This window comes from Toxotes jaculatrix, chromosome 15, assembly GCF_017976425.1.
Source record: "Toxotes jaculatrix isolate fToxJac2 chromosome 15, fToxJac2.pri, whole genome shotgun sequence".
Lineage (NCBI taxonomy): Eukaryota > Metazoa > Chordata > Actinopteri > Toxotidae > Toxotes > Toxotes jaculatrix.
This window is the reverse complement of record NC_054408.1, coordinates 16,468,054-16,491,525: the sequence shown is the minus strand read 5'-3', so window position 1 is coordinate 16,491,525 and position 23,472 is coordinate 16,468,054. Positions and strand designations below refer to the sequence as shown.

The 23,472-nt window shown below is 38.8% G+C and overlaps 1 protein-coding gene across 1 annotated transcript; it reads left to right on the top strand.

Moving 5' to 3' along the window:
- The first annotated feature begins 6,834 nt into the window (after window positions 1–6,834).
- On the top strand, window positions 6,835–12,921 carry stx19 (syntaxin 19). Its single transcript, XM_041056375.1, has 5 exons — window positions 6,835–7,035; window positions 9,367–9,667; window positions 9,797–10,033; window positions 10,490–10,702; window positions 11,492–12,921. Exons 2-5 carry the CDS (start codon window positions 9,446–9,448, stop codon window positions 11,726–11,728), a joined length of 909 nt encoding a protein of 302 aa, XP_040912309.1. The 5' UTR covers window positions 6,835–7,035; window positions 9,367–9,445; the 3' UTR covers window positions 11,729–12,921.
- Window positions 12,922–23,472: the final 10,551 nt, after the last annotated feature.

Below are 23,472 nucleotides of genomic sequence, written 5' to 3'. Positions count from 1 at the left end.
GTTCTTCTTCTCAGTCTGGCCTTTAGGGTCTTAGGAACAGCCATTAGCCCATTCTTCATTGAAACAAACTTCGGCTGGGTAAGGTAAGGAAAATCCATTTGCTCCACCAGCCTTTTGCAAGCAGGGATTGTGCACTCTCTATTTTTCAGTTCTTACGTTTGTAGAGTATGACAGACTTTCAGTTAGTCATGTTCTATACTTTGTACCTGAAGCTGATAAGAGATGAAAATCCTCAATTTTCATCTACCCAGTCATAGCAGCCACCATTTGTTGTGCCGCTCAGTGGTACTGATTATTAATAGCAAAGTTTGATATTGCTAGGTTTAAGCTTGATTCGATGTATGATATTAAATACCGTGAGATGGACTTAACTGTCAGCAAGAACATGTCTGACCCTACGAATCATGACAAGCCTCTCAACGTTTTTCAGTAGCAGAGTATGAAGCGTGAAGAGCCTCCAATAACAAAAAATCTGCTGGTGTGTATACTCCACCAAACACTTTTATTTATTTATTTAAAAAAATACAGTTTCTCATCATTTTTATTGTTATTGAATATCTTTTCATTGTTGTCTGTCTTCTCCTACCTGTCTGCCTGCACCACCCAGCCTTTTGCCAGGGAATCCATCTGTCTTCCTCTCCATTTGGTGCAGATGGAGCAACATGACAAGGGCACGGGAGCCAATCCATTCCCACCTTGTCATCTGCAGGCATTTCGATCTGCCACAGCGCTCTTCCATCTCGATTAGGGGTGGCCTGCTGGCGGGAGATGAGTCAGTGGATGTGTATGTGCATGTGTGTGTGTGTGTGGTCTGAGGCTGAGTTAGCCCATACTGCAACACCCCCCCCTTCCTCCTTCCTGTCATCCACATGTCAAAGCCAACGCCATTGTCATGGTGTGGATCTGAAGAACATCTCCCTTTTACCTTCACAATGACAATGACTGTCTCCTGGAGATGGGAAATGGCAGCTAACAACAGCCAATCTCAGATCTGGCATTTCTGATAATTGATGAAATGTGTGTGACTTATCTTTTTTTTTTTTTTTCTCCATAGATGTTCGAGACTCGAAAAATGAATGGAGTAAGTGCACACACGCGTCAATATTGTACACCTCTAACTTGATGGATATGGTGCTGTTTGTAGACTTGATCGATACTAGGCTAGCTGTCTATGGCAGTTGTTCACTTGCATGTGTATCCACAAGCACTTTTTCAACCTGTGAGATGCACTGAATACCTCTGCTGCATTTTTAACCCCTTCAACTCCTCTTTTTTCCAGTTTGTTCTTACATCTGTCCCATGTAGAAATGAGACAAAATAAAACTTTCGCTGTCAGCTGATGTGTTGACTGTATGGTGACTTGATTTGGAAGCATCTCAAATGTTTATTTATATTTGGCCTGTAGCTCTTTTTAATCTCCTTGTCACTGTTCACCTGTTATTTCATCTCTCCCATCTGTGTGGCAGGTCTCCATTCTCTCTTTCTTTACTTGATATTAGAAAAAAATAATTGGAAGCTATTCATTGACAAGATGGAAAATATTATATTAAAGATTTTTCTAATTTAATCAGCTGAAGCATAACTTTTCACCAAAGTTATGAAGCATGCATTTCCACGCAGAAAAAGAACTGCAGATTTTTATTTCCATTTTACTTTTGTACGGTGTGGGGACTGCATGAAGATACCACTTCAGAGCCAGTATGGGGGGTAAAGGAATGATTATAGAATGAGTGTTACAATAAACAAATGGTATGTGTGAGATGTATATAAACAGAATGTGAACAATACAAATCTAACCTTTAAAATAAGTAAATAAGGACAAATTCTGCTATTTTTATAAAATATATATTTTATATATATATTTTTATATTCTTCTATCACAAACAACATAGTGGGCAATCAATACAGTCAGCAGAATAAAGACTCTCCATCACATTGCACATACATTTATTTTACTGTGTTTTACCAAGGCTTATGTCTACCATAGCCTGGTGGATGAGTGTTTATTTACAGAAATGTGCCTGTTTCTGTAGATGATGTTTGCTTAATTCATTCTGTTAAATCCCTGCTGGAGCAAACATGGAGAGACAGAGTATTGTAGGGGACCACACACATACACATACACTGAGCTGGCCAGCACTGTCTGTTTGTCCTGACTAAATGTGTTTGCTCCTCTCTTCAGGTGGACACAAAGCTCACCAGTCCATTGTGGATCTATCACCACATAGTTTACTGTCACACCAGTGTCCTTCAGAATGAACTAGCTGTACTATAGAGCAGTTGTTCTAGGCATGGGTTGGAACCCAATTTTTACACTGTTTAAGCATGTTGAATGCTACTGATAATCTAGTAAATGCATTATAAGATGTCTTTGTTTGGACATGTATCAAAACTCTATGTGACAATACACCCTACAAACTGGTGCCAATAGCTACTTTAGGTAGGATAGGGTTACCATAGTAACACTAGTTATTCCTGGACCCTTGCTTTGGTCAGGAGGAGTATTAGAAAAAAAAAATCTGTGGGTGGTGATGGTACACTCTGGAGTGATTGAGTGAAGTAAACACCAACAGTGTGACTTTGAGAAAGGAAGCAAACTGAGTTATGTGTCATTCTGTCCAGTCTGTAGTGCATGTGATATCTTGGCTTACTGCCCTGCAGTGATGCTTTTAGCAATGCACCCTTGCTTTTTTTTTTTTTTTTTTTTTTTTTTTTTTTACACAGGCCAGAGGATGATATAACAGCCTCATGACACCAGGGGGTGAAATGACCCATGTTTGAAGAGCCTGTTGCTGTTGTGGAGCAGTGGATCCTGGCTCTCAGGAGAGGATAGCGGCTTGATGCTTTTTATTCCAGCCTTTTAACAAAAGTAATAAGTGTGGGTTACAGTGGGAATATAATTAATTAGCTGCAGGAATTGTAAACTAGCACTGTTCTGTCTCCAACATTTAGGATTATAACTTCTGGTCAGATTTCTAGCGGAGTATTTTCATTCAGAGCCTCCTCAGCAGGGGCACTTTGTGACTAGAATGCACATTTGAAGATGACTGCTTTACAGAGTGGCCTCTGCTCTAAGGCCACATACAGCCAGCTGTATACCATTATTTATTTTTCCCAACAGTCTAGAGATGCCAGTTAAACAAAAGCCTTTTCACTTGAAGAACCCCTTGTTTATCTTAACACACATAATTGTTTTGGCATCTACCCAATTTACTCTCATGTTCACTACCATTACCTGTTGGGAGCAGGACTTTGTTGACAAGAGCACAGTTCAAATTATTTGTTTGAATTAAGGCCCCTTAAGTCAGTGATTGGCAGGATGGGGCTGTCCCTTAATAATTCTTTGCATTGGTGTCAAATTTGGTTTATCAATGTTTGCTCTCACCACATGGGTACTTCTGTATACAGCTGGCGCTGTGAGATTAAGTAGATATGCTGTAGGTAAAAAGGTGAACAGCCTGAGACTTGCAGTGCTTGTGTAACAGGGAATTTTGGGCAGGCTGAGCAATAAAAGTATTTGCAGCTCAGCTGTAAATTAAAATCAAAATGACCCTAGGCACAATCTCATACAGTGCCAAAGGAGAAATTTAATATCCAGATCTCTGATTGCCTCATTTTAGTAGGCAAGGCCACCGACCTCAGTATCAATCTTTCTGATTGGCTTAATGACAATAGTTTTGACCTCATTATCCTTGCCCCTGTGACCGTCTCTCTCCATTCACTCATTTATCTCCTCTTTCTTCTTTCCCTCTTGTGACCTGTGTATCAGACTGATACTGTTTTTTTTTGTTAAAAGTCAAATATTGCTGTGTCATTTCACCCGCGTATGGTATGATGGAGGCTCCTCTGTGGCTGCAGGTAGTTTAAGTTTATACTGTGGATAATACTTGCATACTTGCTTAAATCCATACAAAGTGTATGCATGAAAATGTGTTTTATAATCACTTAAGTGGTTTAGAAGCATTTTTCTCAACAACTTTGGGGGTGTCCCTGTGAATTTCATTCTATCAGTGGAGAACTTTAGTGGCGTCTGGTCAAAAAATTGGTCTTCAATTCCATATCAGTTTCATCTAATCCTTACTTTTTTTTTTCTCCCCTCAAAGGGAAAACACTGCGTACTTTCTTTGGCAATGTATAAATATCACTCTCAAGGTTGTAGTTGAGAGGCAGTTTGGGAGATGTTGTCTTACCCCCCTCTGTTCACTTTCTCTCTGCCCCTCTCTCTCTGGACCCTACAGTGAAGGATAGAAAAGTGCTGCTTCTGACATTGCCTCAATTACAGTAATACCCAGAGAGCTCTCCAGCAGCTATACTGTGAGACAAACTCTGCTTGATACAATAACCAAGACAACCCGACACCCTCTTTCATATCAGGTGTATTAGAGATGAAACACCAAGGAGGTATTGCACTTGAATCCTTTTCACATTACTTACAAACACTTAGTTTCTTAAACTTCTGCTTGTTTATGTTTATGCTCTCTTTCATACTGCGCCTTAAACAGTCATTTCTATCCAGTTGGCCTCACTTTTGTTTCTCCTTTATGTGGCAAGACCCCCCTTTAAGGAAAAGTTGCTGGCCATAAAACCAAAACAATGAGCTGAAAGAAGCTTAAACACAAGCTGAGGGCAACCACCAACAAGTCCCTCAACAGAGCAACCACATAGCTTGTTAAAAAGATTTAGGCACAAGAACCATTTGGTTGGGTTTAGGGAAAGATCATGGTTTAGGTTAAAATAACTACTTCCTTAGGGTTAGAGGCCATTTGTCTTTTACAATAATAAAAACGCAGTTAAGGTTGAGGGACAGTCATGGTCAAAAGAAAAAAATGATGATGACTATCAAACAGGAAACTAACTGCAGGGTTCCCTGTCAAAGTCCTGTGTTTTGTTGACCCATTCATCCATTCCCAACCTCTTCCCTATCTGGATTTTGTTGCTCTTCATTCAGCATCACCTGTAATAATTACTATGACCACAAGAGGTTGCCTAAAAATAGAATGTAACTATGGGTCATTTTGTAGGGGAGAGAAGTCTTGGAGGTACAAAGTCAGATAATAATTCTGCAAACAACCCCTTTCACATTACATATTGTCATTTGATCTACTGATCCATCCTTTGATCCTGAATTTAGCCTCTCAGGCAGCATTTTGTGTCAACAGCTTACAAATCCCACCTCCTTCAGCAAAATTAGTAGACATAATCCTGACAGGCCTAAAGCATTTGATTGGAAGTGCTTGTTGGGGGCAACTGGTTTACAACCAGTGAGGAGGCACTCTTGAGAAGCTACAACAAGCTGAACAAACACTTCAGCAAATTTGCTGACATTTCTTTTCCAGTGCTGTTGTTCTATTGAAGTTTATTTAAATTCTACAGATGGAGTAGCAACAATTAAAAATAGTGAGTTTTGTCCCAGGGTTTAAGAAGCTTGTGACTGTGAAATGGAGAGATTGTGTGTGTGTGTTTGAGAGAGAGATAATCCCATTCAGCCTATTCTCCATTATCTGTGCTTGTGAGAGGAAAATCAAGGAAAAGATATAGATGATTGATCAGCTACAGGAAACAGGTTCACACACAGCACAGTTAGCTTGTTCCCGTGATGCTGATGAAGGTGAATTCTGACACTCGGAAAACTGGTTTTCTTGTCGGTCTTTGTTGTCATAATATCTTGCCATTAGGGATAGATGACTCACAGTTAACACACTGCTGTGGCATTATTACAGGTGTAAAGCAGCATCTGTTACAGCAGAGATAAAACTTTACTAACACCGTTTTGCATAATCATCATATGGTTAATGTGCTTTTAATTTTTTTTTTTTCATTTATTTTTTTTTTTTTTTTTTACAGAAGGAACACACTACCACCCACTGGAAATTATTTATCATGCTGTTGTGAAATCTAAGTTTTGGTGATTTTAAGAGTTTGGTTAAAGGATTAAATGGTTTTCTTAGGGTTGGAAAAAAAGGACCCTTGGGTTAAAAAACAATTTTACACTGCCACTGAATGAACTCATAAACAGAAAGGACGAAGAATGAAAATTAACAGTTCAAAAGCAGTTAAATATCTGTCCCTTCACCTTAAGTATATAAATGCATCATTGGCCACCACACTTACAACATGGCTCCTGCATTTTGAAGCTATAAAGTTTTCACCCCGCAGTTAATGAAAAATGACAGAAATTCTGCAGCCAGCCTCCAAAGTATCAAATGAAGACTGAACTCTTTTCCCCACCAAACTCTTCTCATCCTCAAAACTCGTCTCCCCTCTCTCCCTCTGACGCCGTACTTCAAACAGCTTTGCACAGCATGTCATGCTGCACAGCAGAGAATGACTGCGTCCCTTCCTGTGTTGAAAAGGCGCCTGGGTTTTAGGGAGCTTGTCAGTAGAAATCTGTCAAAAGTACTCAGCAAAGTTACTGGAGCCTAAGGAATACAATGCCCCGAGACCAAGAGGGCTTACCCCAGGAACCCAGACACTTCACACAGAAATGAACTTAGCGGATCAGAAACCCAACGCCCTGGTTGACACCCTAAGCGCAATCCTTATTGTTTGGCCTCAGCAATGTACACAATACACTTCTATTTGCTCTGTTCTATTTTCCTGCCCAGGACTAAGCCTGAGGGCAGGGTTTGAGTTCCCTGTGCTCTCCATACTGTCTCTCCCTCCTCATTTACTTAATCACGTCACCTCTCGTTTCTTTAGATAACCAAATGGCCTTCAGTCTGCTCCTTTCCTATTGGCCATAGCCTGGCCTCTCTGAAAAGGAGGGGAGGTGCTTGAAACTGACTCAGTCAGACTTCCTCAGAACTTTCCCTACTTGTGAGTTTAACTGTCCTGATAAACAGACGGTGGCATAAATGTTACACAGTCCTCAGACCTGTAACTTAGAGCTGATGAGCATCAGGTGAATGTGAGGAGATTTGAAGATGAGATGATGATATCAAAGAACGTGTGAGCTTGTCTTGGATTATATTCTTGGTGAACTCTTAATGGGAATACTCATCAGACAGCCCATTACGGAAGACTAACAACATTAAGGTAAAATCCTCATTTAAGACTGAATGTTTGCTACAGCCATAGACAGTAAATGTGTGTAAAAGTATGTGGAAATACACAACAAAGTTATCTTGTATCTTTTTGGTGTTACTCATTTATTAATAGCAAATCCAGCTTGAACTTAAAGAAGTGAGTAAAGTAGGACCACTTGCCTAACCATCTATAACTTTTGGAATATTTTAAACAGAATTCATTATTTTTATACATTTAAAAGACCAGCATTCACAGTGCAAATATTTGACCTGTGATAAAATACAACATTTGGACACTCCTATTTTTCCACCTGCATGGGGATGAGAGAATGTCAACACAACATTTCCTTCAGAAACACAGACAAAGGAGCAGACAGATGGCAGAAAGAAAACATTTGCTTATTTTAGAGAACAAAGTGTTCAATCACAGTGAGAGAGGCTAGACTCCTTCTTGAACTATGCTCCACTTTCTTCCAGGTTTTTAGGCTAAACACAGGAAAATGTGCTCCCAAATCCTTTCAGCTATTTTTTTAATCGGCTCTTCAGGGCTGGGCAGGTAGGTACAGAGAGAGAAAGAAAGAGAGAGAGAGAGGAAAAGGGAGAAGGAGAGAGATCAGCCCAGAAAACAAAAGATACTTTTACAGTCTTCAAGCTCTGAGAAGTTTGTAATAGTTACAACACTCTTACACGCACATGCACACACGCACACACACACACACACACAGACACACAGACAGACAAACACAGAAAATTGGGTCTTTCCTGTTTGAAATCTATCCAGAAATGGGATAGTCTGTGATTTGAAATGCTCCATTTCTCAGCAGCCAAACACTCTGCCCCCCCCATACACACACACACACGCATACCATCATGTGCTTCCAAAAGATTATGTTTAGGGCCTCTAAAACCCAAATCCCTGTGTTGCAAAGGCAGTTTCAAAATTTTGGTGTGTCCATTTGAATGCATTGGAATTTGTGGTTGAATGCACTTGTCAAAGGCATTTAAGAAATCAGATTCTGAACCTCATGGTTTTAATCAAAAAACCAGCACCTCACTTGTTTACTTCAGCTTTGACAGATATCAGCATGCTGGAGTTTGGGCTTTAGCTGTTGTTTTCAGGATAACTTTTTAATTTCCACACTTTGTAAACTATAGATAGACCTGACATATAGTGTGTGTATGTGTGTGTGAGCTTGTTGTTTTAGTTAATGTGTTTATCAAGGTCACTTTTCCACGCTTGTCATTGTTTAAGATGCTGGAAAACTTGTGTTTTTGCTGAGTGTGTTGCTGAACACAAACAACCCACTCAGTTTCATGGGAAAATGAACTCAAGTCAATTTGACTGATGTCGCAGATAAACTTTCTCCTCGTTCGTCTCATGTTGTTTTTCACAGAGTTAAAAATATATCTCAGTGTTCAATAGCGCGTAGACATGGTTCATCAGTTATGCTCATATCAGGACAGATGAATTTATAGTGATATTAACAAAAACTAATCAGGCTTTGATTCACACTGGACACACCAGAGTACACAGTTAACTGTAGGTGCAATTTTGTCGTATATGGATGCGCTTTCTAGGAGACAGGGTTGCTCCCCCCTGTATGTCAATCATAGCTATTACTTATACTTTGAATATGTGTGAAACTTCCATATCACAATCACTGTTGAATGCATACTATAGGTGTAAATTTTACGTATATAGCTGTCCAAACCCGCCTCAACCCACGCATCGCATATTTTTAAGTAGAAAACAGGACATTGCAGTTTAAAAACAGCTAGCCTAACATTTAAAGATACCCAAATGAAAGCTTACCAGTGGTTAGCTAATCAGCTCAGAGGAAATGTAAGTGTAAGTGTCATGTAAGTGAAGTCTAACAGCCTTCACCCACCTCCATCATTTATGCCAAGCAGAGAGGAAAAAAAAACTATTCAGTTCCTGGAAAGAGAGAAAACAAGCTGCTCCGCACAATGTTAAATTAATGCAGTATTAATGGAATTAGTAACTCAAATGCTGAAATTCAAGTTGTTATCTAATACAAGAACAACTTTTTACTGAAAAAAAAAATACTGTATGCTACCAAGTAATGTGTGAAATGTGAACTGAATTAAAATTATCTCTTTATTTGTAATGATCAAATTATCAACTTGATAGAAATAGTTAGAACACATAATTATATAATTAAGTGAACTAAGCCAATCTCTTTAATACCTCTACTTGACATATTCATTTCAGTCTGAACTCATATGTTCCTCTTTATCCTCCACTGTAACCTGCTTTTCTTCTGCAGCAAGTCAGTTCGCTGACAGAAATCATTAAAGATTAATGATATTTATTTTTCAGCATTCTCTTGTCAGCATTGACAAGAACTGTACATACTACTGCAATCTGAGGAGTGAGCTTTGGTGAGGGCTCCTCCACAATGAGAGACCGCTTAGAAGAGCTGCAGCAGAAGGCTCGAGAGTTTTCTGGCGCAGCAAGTGAGAATACCAACCCTTTCTCAGTGGAGGGTGATAATGATGACTCTGTGGTGGTCGGGGTCATAACGCCACAGGCTGTGGTGTTTGAGGAGGAGCCAATCATTGAGAATTTCTTGTCTGAGGTTCATCAAATCCGAGATGACATCACAGGACTGGAGATAGAGGTAAAAATAACTTATTTTTGTTGTTGTTGTTTTTCCTAATTCTTATTTTTCTAAATCTTTCTCTCCCTTTCATTTTTTTGTCATAAGTGAAACTGAACAAAAGTTTTGTCTAATCTCAACTACAAACAGGTCCTGAAGTTCACCCAGCAGCAAAAGACCCTGGTGGCGACCATGCGTCGTTTCAGTGTGATGAAGAAAGAGAGCAGCATTACACGAGACATCAAGCTCCAGGCTGAAAGCCTCCACCGGCGCTTAGATGCCCTTTCAAAACAGGTCCAAAGAACTGAGGACCAGCAGGGACCTACTGCTGTTACAGCGAGAATACAGCGCTCCCAGCATGCAGCACTGTACCTCAAATTCCAGCAGGTTGGGAATATGATCAACCACTTTGCTCTGGATACTTGAAACAATAGGGTTTTTTTTTTTTTTGCTTTTTCTTCCCTTGGACTCAGTACATTGATTTTGAATGCTTCCTAGAAAATAGTCTTAACCGTTATCTCAATTGAAGAATAAGACAATTGTTCATTTTACTTGTATTTATATAACCATGCATAAGTGAACTAAAATGATAACATTGCCAGAACCAGGAAGTGGAAGCACTTGTTGGATCAGTTCACTTCATGAATGTTTTTCTATGCCAAAATGTACAGTAAATGTGTAGTACGGCATAGTGTCTTTCGTTGTACCACCAGTGGTGTCAAGAGGGTCGAAGAACCATACATAAATTATGGTTATGCTAAGAAAGATGGGCCTCGAATATCTTCTCATTTCCCCTCCCACTCCTTCTTTTTCATTCTCTCTTTTTGCTATAATTATGTTCAGGTAATGCGGCAGTATAATGAAGGTCTGCTGACAAAGCAGGAGCGGTGTAAGCACTTCATTATCCGGCAGCTGGAGGTATCGGGGAGGGATGTGGCGGAGGAGGAAGTAAATGAGATGGTTGCCACAGGAAAATGGGAGGTCTTCAATGAGAACCTGCTGAATGATGCCAGAATCACACGGTCACAACTGTCTGAGATCGAACAGCGACACAAGGTGAGGGTAGAGGCAACAAAAGCCAGGGTTATGACAAAGTTTTCACAAGGCTGCTACTATTTTGTGATGTGATACATTCTATTAGAAATGCACCTAGATCACCATCCCCACCCTTGGACACGACCCAATGGAATGTCTCCTCAAACAGCGTCCCTACCGTCACAGGTGTACCCCACCTTTGTGATCATGGTTACAATAATAAACACAGCATTTAGCTCCTTGTCATAGTTACTCTTTCCACTAGAGGTTACCTAAAAATAAGTACTATGGGTCATGATAAACTGCTTCCACAGCCAGCTTATGGGCTTTATTTTTGACAGGACAGTTTCATTGTCTGATAGCGTGAAGGAAAATAAGTAAATGGAAATTGAAAGGGACAGACAGAACAGATTGGCCCTCTTGTATACCGCAGTTTATGAAACCCTGACCCTTTCCAGTTTTTATTCTAGGCATCAATTTAAGGACTCATGTAGACTGGGAACACCAGGTGAATGACATTAACTCCTTGAGAGGAGAAATAAGTTGCACTGTGTCCAAAAGAATGTCTTTACTTTTCTCTGTTGAATACAAAGAGATCTCCAAGCAAACCAGGACATTAATAACTGAGTATATAGAAGTCAGACGAGGCCGTTTAAGTATTGTCTGTTCTCAGACAGTGTTGTATCAACATCTGAGTCTGTTCCCTCATTGCATCTTAAGTCCTCCAGTTCTCTCTCTAACCACCTCCAGCCTCTGACTAATGTTCCTCATATCTACAGTATTAATCCCATAATCCTTCTCCACTAACAGGAGTTGTTGAGCCTGGAGAACAATATGAAGGAGCTGAGGGACCTGTTCATGGACATTTTCATGCTGGTGGAGGAACAGGGGGCCTACATCGAACATATCCAAACCAATGTAGAGAGGACACAAGACTATGTGGCGGCATCAAATGAGAAGTTCAAGCTGGCCGCCAGGTATAAGAAGAAGAACCCATTTCGGCAGCTGTGCTGCTGCTGCTGCCCTCCCTGGAGGTGCTGCCTATAACACATATGTTTTTCCATCAATGGTCATTCCGAATAACATTTTATTTCAAAAGTCTCACTTACCTGTTGGGAATAAGCAACTCTGGATTCAAGTGCCATTAAAGTGAAGGTTATGGTACTGCAGTTTTTGAACAGAGCAACAGCGAAGACAGATTCAGCAGAGCGTAGAAAACAATTAGGGGGAAAGGCCGGAATTGGTATTTGAGGCACTTGTTTCTTTCAAGAGGATGTGAAGCAACCACTATTGGAAGAGACAGTTCAGTGAGTGCTACCCACTAACCCGCTGCTTATTGGAGACCTTCACTGTCATCTGACAGAGGTCACAAACAAGGGGAGATCACTGCCTCTGCCACTGCAAGATCAGCAAGACTGAAATTTCACAGTTTTTTTCAAAGAGCCTCTCATCTTTTTTTTTTTTTTTTGGCCACAGGAGCTCTAGTTAATGAGCGTGTATTTTTTTTTTTTTTTTTTTTTTTTTTTTTACACAGTATGCACTTTAATACCAATCTATAATTTTTCTCTTGTCACTAAAGTGTAACCTAGTGGAGAAAGATTCTCTTTCTCAGAGATTTTGAGTCACTACATATTCATTTCATTTTTGGTCCACATGCTGATGAAAAAAGGACTTGTTTTACAATTAGTCGTTAGTCTCATTTGCATTTCAAAGTCTGATCATTTTCAGCGAAAAAAAAAGGTTACTAATTTATTCAGTTTCACAGAGGCTGGGATTCACGTAAAACTCTGAATAACAAGCCTTGATCAAAATGTTGCTGTCATGATGAAAAAACTACAGGAAATCATTGAAGTCATTTGTTTAAAAAAAAAAAATAAGATTTGAAGTCTTACATTTCAGGAAATATTTAATTTCTCATGATGCTTTGTATTTTGGAGGGCAAAGACAATTTACAATTCTGTTGGAGCTGTTACATGGTTCAGATAAAAATTTTTGGCATCCATATGTATCATTATTATTGATATCATTATGTTGCACAAAAGGGAAGCAGCTCTTGTCTGAGGGAGTAGCAGCAGTTCTGGCTGAAATGCTTGGAATATGCTGCATTACTAGACTCACACCTCTTGACAGGTAATCATCTCCTGTTTCACCTTTTACTTAATGTTGATTTGAAAATACTCACTCATTTTCCCTGCAGGGATAGGGACTAAGTTTTAATAAATCAGTCATTTATTTCAGGAGCTACAGCCACGTCAGTCTGTTGATTTCACTCGCCCACAGAATGGCTTAAGCTTTTCATCATCAGTGACAATGATATTCCTCAGTGACCCATGGTATCTGGTGTCCGGGACAAAATACAGGTGAACAGGGTGTGCCAGAGTGGAAAATCTGGTTTTTCTGCTATTCCAGGATAGCTGACAGACAGCTACTGTATGTTCCTGTAGGGAACAGTGTGTAAACAGAACCATTCACTTCTAGCATATGGTAAGAGGACCTACCTCTTTTAAATAGTCTTCTTTTTGAATAAAATGCTCCTAGGTTTAGAAAATAATTAAAAGCATGCACGTTTTTCAACTTTAGCCTGACATAAAGTGGAAAATTGGCGACAGTCAAAGCAAATAGTGGCAAGTCAGTTTAGTCATCTCAAGAGGGACTGACAACTGACGCGACACATAAAGAAGCACCATCTGTCAATGTGGTGCTTTCTTTAGGTTAGCTATTATCCTCACTGATCTGCTTCCCTCAGATTTAGTAGAGGAGCCAGGTGTGATATGTATGAGGTGAGTTGTTTTATGACTTCTGCTAACTGACTGGAGAAGTCTTCTGGTTTTCTGTTTTTTTTTTTTTTTTTTTTTTTTTTTTTTTTTTTTTTTCTGCATCAATCTCACTTTGATTAGAATAACATTTTGAAAGAAATATATATAATATAATATATCAAATATGTAAATAATAACAACACACAGTAATGCAGTATGTTTTCTATCTCATCTCAGACCTAGTGAGGAAAAATGAAGTACCCCTGCAAATTGCAGGGTTCTTGAACAGCAACAATGCCATCCAGTGTTCACTGAGATAATTGCCAGTTAAAAATAGGTTATCACTTATTACTTAAACTGTTAAAGGGCATATTACCACATAACTATGTAATTATGCAAGTGCCAGGTTTGAAAGCATAAATCCTCACCATGAGTTTGCCCCTAAGTTTTAAGAGTGAAAAATTGGTATTGTGATGTTGTTTTCATTATTGCTGAGCCATTATAAACAGCTCATGCAGGATATTACTCATAACAGGAGAACAGCACTTCCCAGTTTAAGAATTCACACTCAGTCACTTCAGTCAGTGTCAGCATAAACAACTCTCAGCAAAGTCTAAAAAGGAGAAAGCACATCCATGTTCTTTACATGATGCATAATGATCATGTTGTTGCATCTTATCCATGCCATGAGGAGAGGAACAATAATAAAGCAACAAAATCCATCTGGATTCAGTTATCTCATGCATCAGATGCCAGAAGATAATTAAATATGTATATGGCCATGTCCCAGGTAAAACACTTGTCTCTGACACAAGCAAACATAAGGTGTCTGTCAAAGAGAAGTGTCATAATGCAGGAGCATGCTGTGTATCCATAGCAACCATCATAAAAAGAAAGATGTGAATAGACTGAATCTGTGAAAATGAATTAAGTGGAATTTCTTTGAGCGCACTGACGGCAGAGGAGCTGGGATTGGGAATGTCTGCAGACGTGAGAGAAAGTTTCTGGGGTTTATATTAAAAGAGTGTGAGAGCACCAGATCATGGCGGGGTGCACAGCGGTCAGTTCAGAAACTTCTAGACGTCTGATCCCAAGGCAGGTCAGCCAGAGTCACCGACATTTCCTGTCCAAGACTCTCTCTGTCTCTCTGGCTCTGTAAAGTTCAGTTTTCTGATGTTTATAGGTTCCACTGCGGATTCATCTTGTTTATCCGCAGCTCTGAAGTTGTTATCCAATATTTCATCTGAAACCACCTGAAGCCAATCAAAACTTTGTTCTTTGCTGAGTCGCATTTAACTTTCGACTCTAAAAAACCTTCCTTGTGTTGTGTACAAACTCTGAACATACGCCCGTTCTCAGATGTTATCCTGAAAACAAGAAGGCATTGCAACAAAAGACAGTAATATTTTCCACATATTTTCTCAGATACTTTCGCTATCAAGCAACATTTTTTGGATTCCTTAGAAAGTTTAACTATCTAGTTTAAGTATCCTCTTTCTTGACTGGGCAAAAATACTCACCAACATTTTTTGAAATACATACCACTCAGCACACATCACTGAGTGATTGTGCAATGAAATTAGATTAGGAGAGCATAACAGATTGTTACCTTTGTCTCCAAAGGTCTAAACAGACTAAAAGCTGTTCACAGCAACCAAATCATGCTGATGGTAAGAAGGAAAGTTGCTTGTTTCTTTCGTGATGCACTTGCTCACACCTTCAGTCTGGCACAAACATATTCATTGTAAGTACTTCTGCCCATGTTCCCCATGAAGCCCATCAATCACATCTGATTTAATGATAACATGAACATCTGAGACACATAAGAGTTTATGACACTGTGAGAGACGCAGCGGCATGTGACCATGTACTGTACGTATTTCTTCTATCTGGTCTGTCAGTCACAGTGTGAATCCCAAAGATTTTCTCCAAATGTTTGAACAACATCAAAGCAGCCCTCCTGTGAGTAACACCAGCTGTGGTTAGAGAGAGCTGACATTACTTTACTGCCTGGTTTTATCACTCCCATCAAAATCTGAACAGAGAGATATCAGGACCCTCAGAAAGTGATAAATCACAAAAAAAAAAAAAAAAAAAAAAGTACAGTGAGTCTGGCAGCAGCAATAGCAGCTAGAATACCAGCAAATATACTGTGGCTACACTGACTTGGATCTGCACAAGGTAAATATTGTTTCAGCGTGGAATGAAAATTCAAGAAATAATCAGTTTTTTCCTGATTGTCTTCCTGTTAGAGTTTGCTTTAATTTCATATCAGTTTCCGAGACCCTTGGATATATTTGAGATTAGATGAGCAGTTTGAGATTTTGGCATGTAAAACTATTCCTTTTCCTCTCTCATGTCTGGCTAAACTGGCTCCTTCCAAAGGAGAAAAACATTATCCATAAAGACCTCTGTACTTGTGGCCCAGCAATCTCATGGTGACAAGAATCCAAGAAACCACTGCATTTGCCCAAGAAAGTGTTGCAGCACATTTTCTCTGATAAACTACACCATTTTCACATTTTGTACTTTGAGCAGATTAAATATACAAAATATAACATGTCAAAGAGTCAGCTTTAGAGGTGCTGGCAGGTCTATACTTTTTCTACCTTTGGACAAAGCCAGACTAATTGATTCCTCCTGCTTCCAGTCTTTATGCAAAGCTAACAGCTGTTGGATGAAGCCTTTAATTAGCCGTGGTAACCATGGTAGACATGGGAGCGGTATCAATCTTCTCATCTGGACCTAGCAAGAGAGAAATTAAACACGTTTCTCAAAATGCCAAACTATCCGTTTAATGTGATAATAGAGAACCGATGTAGCTTTACAATCCTTTTTTCTTTACATACATACTTTTTTTTTTACAGAACTTTTTTTCTTCTGACATAGAACAATGTAGAAGGTCACGGTCAGACAAAGAAATTGGATTTATGGGGCGTCCTGGTGGCCTACTTGTTCATAAGCAACGTCTCAAATTTGATTCTAGCCAGCGACCTTTGATGCCCATCATACCTCTCTCTCTCTCTCTCTCTCTCTCTCTCTCTCTCTCTCTCTCTCTCTCTCTCTCTCTCTCTCTCTCTCTCGCTCCCATTGTTCCCTGTCTGTATCCATACTGTCAAACTGTCAGGAAAGATGACAATACCACAATAATAATATTAAAAATAAAAGAAACTTGAAATACAAAAATAAATAAAGAAAAGAAAAGAAATGGGTGAGCACCATCCACCTCCTGACAAGTGTGTCAGCTGCCCAAGCAATTTTTTTAATTTTCACATAAGGCTCATAATACAGTGTATTCAGCTTTTTTTTTTTACTTAAGCCTCTTTACTTAAGAAGATTTAAGTAAAAGACACAATAATACATAGAATATATGCACAGGATGTTGTAGGGGCAGCGAGGCCCTGACCTTCATTCTCCTTTTGCAGTAACCTTTGCAACTTTTACACTTTTTTTAACTTTGACTGTGTTATTTATTTTAAAAAGCTCTACTAACACTGTGCTTCAGATGTAAGGGTAAACTATGGTAGCCTCTGATTTATAAACCAGCTAATGTCAAAAGCTGACTGTTATTTATTACCTATCAAATGATAAATGTTCAAACTTAAATATTCTGTCAGAGTAATATATGAACTTTAGAAACAAGAGCTCTGGGAAGGTCAGTGCATGAGATCCGTGTGTGAGCCATCTGTGGAGATCCCATGCAGATAGAGTCAACGGTAAGAGACACACGTGTGTGTAGCTGCTACACTGACTTAAAAGATGTTTTCATCTTTTTTTGACAGGAGGGTGGGTGAATGTACTCTGGCTTTAATGCTCAACACATGCGAAACTGATGTAAAACAAAGGCATGAATTTAAACTTTGTAGTGTTTCAGCTCATTGTCACACATTATCTTTGTTATGGTTTTCTGCAGTGATGGGAGGACAAAGACGCTGAATACTGTTACTGTGGATATCCACACTGTGACACTGTTTTTGCATCATTATCAGTTCCCCAAGAGTGGTGGTACTGTGATACTCAATCTGAGAATTGAGCAACTTTAATTTCAGATCCCAGTTCAGCTAGTTTACAGATTTTTCAGTCTGAATCTCTCCAATTTGCGCAGAGTCAAACAAGCTGCTTCCTTCAGAATGTTTCCATGTCTCTTCCAGATGATGTTGTGGTACTGACAGATGTAAAACATGACATGAGAAGATGTGGGAACACTTTCAGCGGAGATGATGCATGCTGCCACAGCTGCAGCTGTGAATAGAACCAGCAATCATCCTGTCAATCAGATTCAATGAATGGAGGGAATACTGTGTCTCTATTGTGTTGTGCATTTTACTGAAAATTACATGAAGATGATGCTTATGGATTCTGAAAATTTAAGCGTAAATGTAAAAAAAAAAAGAGAGAAAAAAAAGCTGTCACATCTTTGCATCATTGTAACATTCAATAACAGCACAGAATAGATTTGTAGAGAAGATAGGTAAATCCCCATTTCAGATTTAAATGTCAAATTCCACAAAGATGCATATAGTAATTCTTGACTTAGTTTTAATTTCTTCTGACTTCTCAATGATTGTGGACAAAAAATTCAATTCCACTCTTATGTTAAATTCATAAGAGAATTAGACTGTAATCTTAATGACTAAACTATTAATCTGTTTCCTCCCCTTTTGCCTAAGGGAGGTGGGAACTGTACAGCAGAGGGCGCTGATATCCAAGAATTATAATATCTCACATTCAGTCCCTCTTGGTGTGCCTGACTGCCCATTATTTCTCTACAAACTAATAAAACAGTTCGCCTCAGGCTTTGCACTCCAGTTTTGAATATTTTACTTGTTAATGGTCTTACGCAGGGCAAACAGTGCTTGTATTCAGTGTTCAATCAATGTGCTATTACCTCAACCTCAATAGCATCCCTTTCTGTTCTTCAGTGTTGAGTATTGATTCATGTACTCAATAATAAAAGGTGAACAGTGGGAGGGCCATACAGGGCACAGCTGACACACACCTCAGGACAGACGAGAGGTGAAAATGAACTGAGACTTGGGTGAATAAAACATGTCTCTGAGGACATTGCCTTGTTTTACGGCTCTCAGAGAACTGAGAAGCTTCCCTGATGGTTAATCCCCTCCGTAATGAGAAGGTAAACACATTCATTCTCAGGGGCAAACACACACACACACACACTTGGCATGTGCACACAATGGTCTCTATACAGTATATTGTACAGCTGTTTCTTTAATCCGGACTCCTTTTGCTTTGTGGATTCTACACTTGAGTAGTCTCCTCATTTGACGTTGCATGAGAATTCAGTTTATGACTGTAGTGTTATTCATGCAACACTTCACAATCAAATGATTGTCCGTTCAAATGTGTTACCAATCTAGTATTAAATACTGTTAACTCAATATATGTATATATATATATGTAAGTAGAAAAAAAAATTCAAGTATGTATATTATTTCCACAATTCATGAGTTTTTATTGTTTTTTTTTTTTTTTGTTTTTTTTTTTTAATTTAATTTACTCTTTTTTTTGTACAGGGCATTCTTCTGACCTTATGAAATAGCACACAAGCTATTTAGACCAACAGAGCTGATGTTGTCTTGGTCCAATCCAGTCTGTGTAACAAGTAATATGATCCTGACTCCATGCTCTACTCTACCTTGTCATCAAACTCTGCAGAAATTGATTAGATGGCTCCCTAAGCTTCATAATGTTATTTACTCTATTGGATAACCGTGTGGGGAAACAGTTGTGCGGTCCAGAGCAGAAGCGGTAAGTGCATTCAGCACAATTTCTGCTATCATAATCAAAAGTGGAAAGTTGCATCTAGTCTACGAGCCAGACTGAAGTGCACTGCAGACATTAAGACGAATTGTAAACTGTGTGCATATTTGAACCATAGACAGTCTATATTACAAATTATAGTAGATTGTTATTGCAGCATCGGGCTGACAACCTTTGATTTGGCCAACCAGAAGACAGATTTAGATGTTTTAAATGTAGTAACAGTACATTTTTTGGCAGGTAAGTAGAACTTCTGCATTTCACTTGAGGCCAATGAAGTGTGTAAATCATCAAAAATCTCTATTTGTAATCGTAGGTTAAAAGTCAAAACACATTTTTCCACTAAAATAAGCAGACTGATGTAGAATTCTTTAATAACAGGAACTAACACTAACACACACACATATGTATGTATTTTACTACTTTGTGAGCCATTGTAGTTCAACAGACGTGCACTAACCCTGACTATATCACTTTTGTAACACGCTCCATTCACTGAATGTATGTATTTGTGTGTGTGTGTGTGTGCATGTACGCAGAGACAAACATTATTTTTCATGTTGTTTATCCTCCATCTGTCTTTTCATCCATCTATCCAATACCTGAGGGAATACAGAGAAGCTCAGATAATGAGACAACACTTGAACTCATCTTCAAAATTGCAGCTCAAATTAAAAGCATTGAATTGGTAATAGCTTAAAGACAAACCATGAGGCACTCTCTAAACAAAAATTGATTAATATGAATATAATCTCCTCAATGTTTTTTTTTCCTCTCTCTCTCTCTGATGAAATATGCACTGCAGCTCCACTGAGAGAGTTGAGCAGCCAACAATCATAAGTGTCACTGGGTTATGGATTACAGTGGTTTCGCCCCAGTCCAGGACCCACCTCAGGGACTTCATAAAGCTCCTGACTCCTGGCCAGACTCTCATTAGGCCCACACATCCCTTTGCCCTCTACCTGACAGCCCTTGGCAAGTGTCGTGGTAAATGTGTTTGTGTTGAATGTCTAGATTTGTGAAGCCAAATCCTGTGCATCGCAGCTCAGTGATGACAACACAAACACACAGACATTAATGCATAGTGCTGTGCCTGGGATGATTTACAGCAGTGAGGACAGCGTCTGTGTGAAACATGTCAGTTCAGGAGCATAATCTTCCCAAATTCTACCAATTATTTATTTATCGCCACTCCTCGTTAAGGCAATGGGACTCCAGGGAGCTCAGAATATTCACAGTATGGTGAAACAATGAGAGAGACAGAGTGAGACTAAAAGACGAGGTGCCTTGTGATCGTTTTCCCAGACACAGAAACAGACATTTATTCCACAGTACAAATTGATTATTATAGTTTTTACAGTTATTCTTCCCAATTTATTTTTTTTTTTCAAATCTTCTACGTCCACCACTAAAAATCAAACCACAGGACTGAACCACCTATCACTCTTAAACTGTCAGATCCAAAGCCGGAAAATAATAAAAATAATAAGTTATTAACATTACAGTTAAAAGTTTGTTTTCATCTGTAAGATATGTAAACACAACTGGAATACTTCCTGATTTATATATGTAAAAAAAAAAACAACTCGGAATTACATGGTATTGTAGACAAGTATTGTAAACTGGACTAAAATAAATAAAAATACACCAAACCAGTCTATAGATCAACATGTGGGGCGGTGGCATGATCAAGATACGTCCATAAATCCATTCATTTAACAAAACAACACAAAAACAAACTGCAGAGAAAACTAAAAAAAAAAAAACTACAATCCCAATACATTCTGGACATAACAGAATTTAAAAAGAAAAAATAGAATTAGATATGTAAAATACATGTGATGAAACGATTTGTGAAAAACAAAAGAAGAAGAAAACAAATATGTGTTATAGGTTGCCCAGAGTGTCAGAGGAAGTTGATTGAAGTTAGGATATTTGTCAAATTAATTCATTTCTATTAGTTTTTATACAATATACCTTTAATTTACTTAATATAAAAGAACATATAAGAATTTATACCTACACTATATCTCCCCCGTGCTTGTCAGAATGGATGTCATTTGAGAAGCAATGCCATTTACTTTCCCTTCTCATAATGCAGTCCATTTTTCTCCGTCTATGAACAGCCTCTTGTGTCTGTTTAAATGAAGTGTATTTAGAGGAGATGCTGGGCTTCACCCTGAAAATGACTGCTGACACTTTACAGACATTCACTAAACTCGCTTTGCTGGGAATGGAAGTGGAAAGAAAAAAGACTAATCATGAATAAATTTTCCCTCATCCATGTGGCCAAGATATTCTATTTACAACACATTTCTTTGGGTCTTTATACCCAGTTAATGAGATTTCAAATAAATGTGAAGAGAACGGCATTTAAATAGCTATTCAGTCTGGAGGCATGGCACTGGAAAAGGGAGGGATTCCACCAGATGACAGAAGAGATATGACCAGGCCCGCTGTGTTCGATGAACAGAGCAGTTCTGGGAAATGCAATAAGGGGCAGCCACTGGCAAGGACTGTTTGAGCGTTTGAGACTTTTATTCTGGTGAAGGTGTGGCGTGGAAAAGAAAAAAAAGTGCCTGACAGCGTGTCAGTATTAAAAGAGATGAAGAGCTGTGTTTAAGAGTGAGCATCCCAGTGTTTTTAATCATTCTGTCACATAAACCTTAAGAGTCTATTTTAATCCTTTTTACTGATTTCTCTTGTAAATGTGTTATTAAAGTGAGAACAAAAACCTTTTGCCATATGGTATGCCAGTAGCACATTTATCTCCTTGTTCAAAATTTAGGGATTAGAATATTAAATCCATTTTTTCCCCCACATTGAAATAAGTGCTATGAAAAGAAGTAAAAAAAAAAACAAAAACAAAAAAAAAACAGTAGCTTGCACTGGTAGGTATTTGGTTACAGGCAGTGAGACAAAACTTTATATTCTCAAAATCTAAGACATTTTAAGAAAAAAAGATGAACCCAAACATTGACACATGCTTAATGGTCTAAACAATTCAAGTTTAAATGGGTCTTGAATCTGCGTATAACAATTTTGCTCTATATATTTCAGCATAGGTAACTGTATAACGTGTCCCCTTCCTTCACTATTTCTAAGATGGTGACTAGAATACAGGATATTCCAGTAATTTTTCTGTATTTTTGTAGAAACTTCCTGCACATTGTACATTTGTATTGCAATAGATTATGCAATGACAGAACGTGAGTCAACCCGTTAAAATTTTAATTGAGGAAATAACTTAAATCTTAACTTAACCTTTTTTTTTTCTTCCTACCCACAAGAAGACCATTTAGTCCTGATGAAGTGTAGAGTATGAGAACACTCACACACACATACACATGTACAGCCTCATCTGACAGCTCTCTCAGCTGGGGGATCGAGACTACAAGAGGAATGAATAGTGATGAGTCTGAGAGGACATCAAGGTTTCTGGAGGCTCTGCAGACTCTGTGAGCAAGAGTGTAAGAGGTGAGCGAGAGACACAGCAAGAGAAGAGGGATCAACTGTATGTGAGATCTGAATGGCCAGGGGTTTCTAGGCCTATCCATGGGGGAGCTGCCAAATGATGACAGCACCCTCCATGACACCCCATTAGATTTCAGCAGGGACTGAGGGATTGGGAAAGTCAGTAAATTTCTGAATTCAGTGTCACAAGCAATAGTTTGTATCCGGCAGTATATGTGTGTATGGTGGGGTCCTAAAGTCTCAGACTCTTGGACCCAACTGTACATTTAGCTCAGTATATTTACTGTTGTCACTGATGTCACGTTGTCAAAATTCACAGAGGGCAATGCTGATTCTATTTTCTACAGGTGCGGAAAAAACTTAAGAAGCACTACATGAAGAGGTAATCTAATTTATATATGAATAAATGTGTAAAGGAAGAGGGAGAGTTACTTCCAAGGCTTGGGAACTGAATCACCAGTACACTGCCAACACACTCTCCTGGCAGTTTGTGAAACAGTCAAGAAATGTAATGTTTTGATTCTTGTACATGGACCGGAATTTTCCTTGTATCTTATTTCTTTTTCCTTACATTTTTATATTTAGGTACACACAGCACTTAAGGTTTGTGAAAGATAGAGATCTTGTTTAATACAGAAAAAGTTCACAGCAACTTCAGACACAGTGTGTTTTGTATGTCTGCCATCCACCCCAACCATTTCTTTGCGACTCCACTGACATTAATGAATATGGCACTCCATTCATTCCAAGAATATGTTTCCAGTTGAAATACAGTTGAAA

Bases quoted from the DNA above. Each gene is read 5' to 3' on its own strand.
- stx19 (XM_041056375.1), top strand. From the start codon at position 9,446: ATGAGAGACCGCTTAGAAGAGCTGCAGCAGAAGGCTCGAGAGTTTTCT. The intron at 9,668-9,796 runs GTAAAAATAACT...AACTACAAACAG, and splicing joins TCACAGGACTGGAGATAGAG to GTCCTGAAGTTCACCCAGCA. The intron at 10,034-10,489 runs GTTGGGAATATG...AATTATGTTCAG, and splicing joins TGTACCTCAAATTCCAGCAG to GTAATGCGGCAGTATAATGA.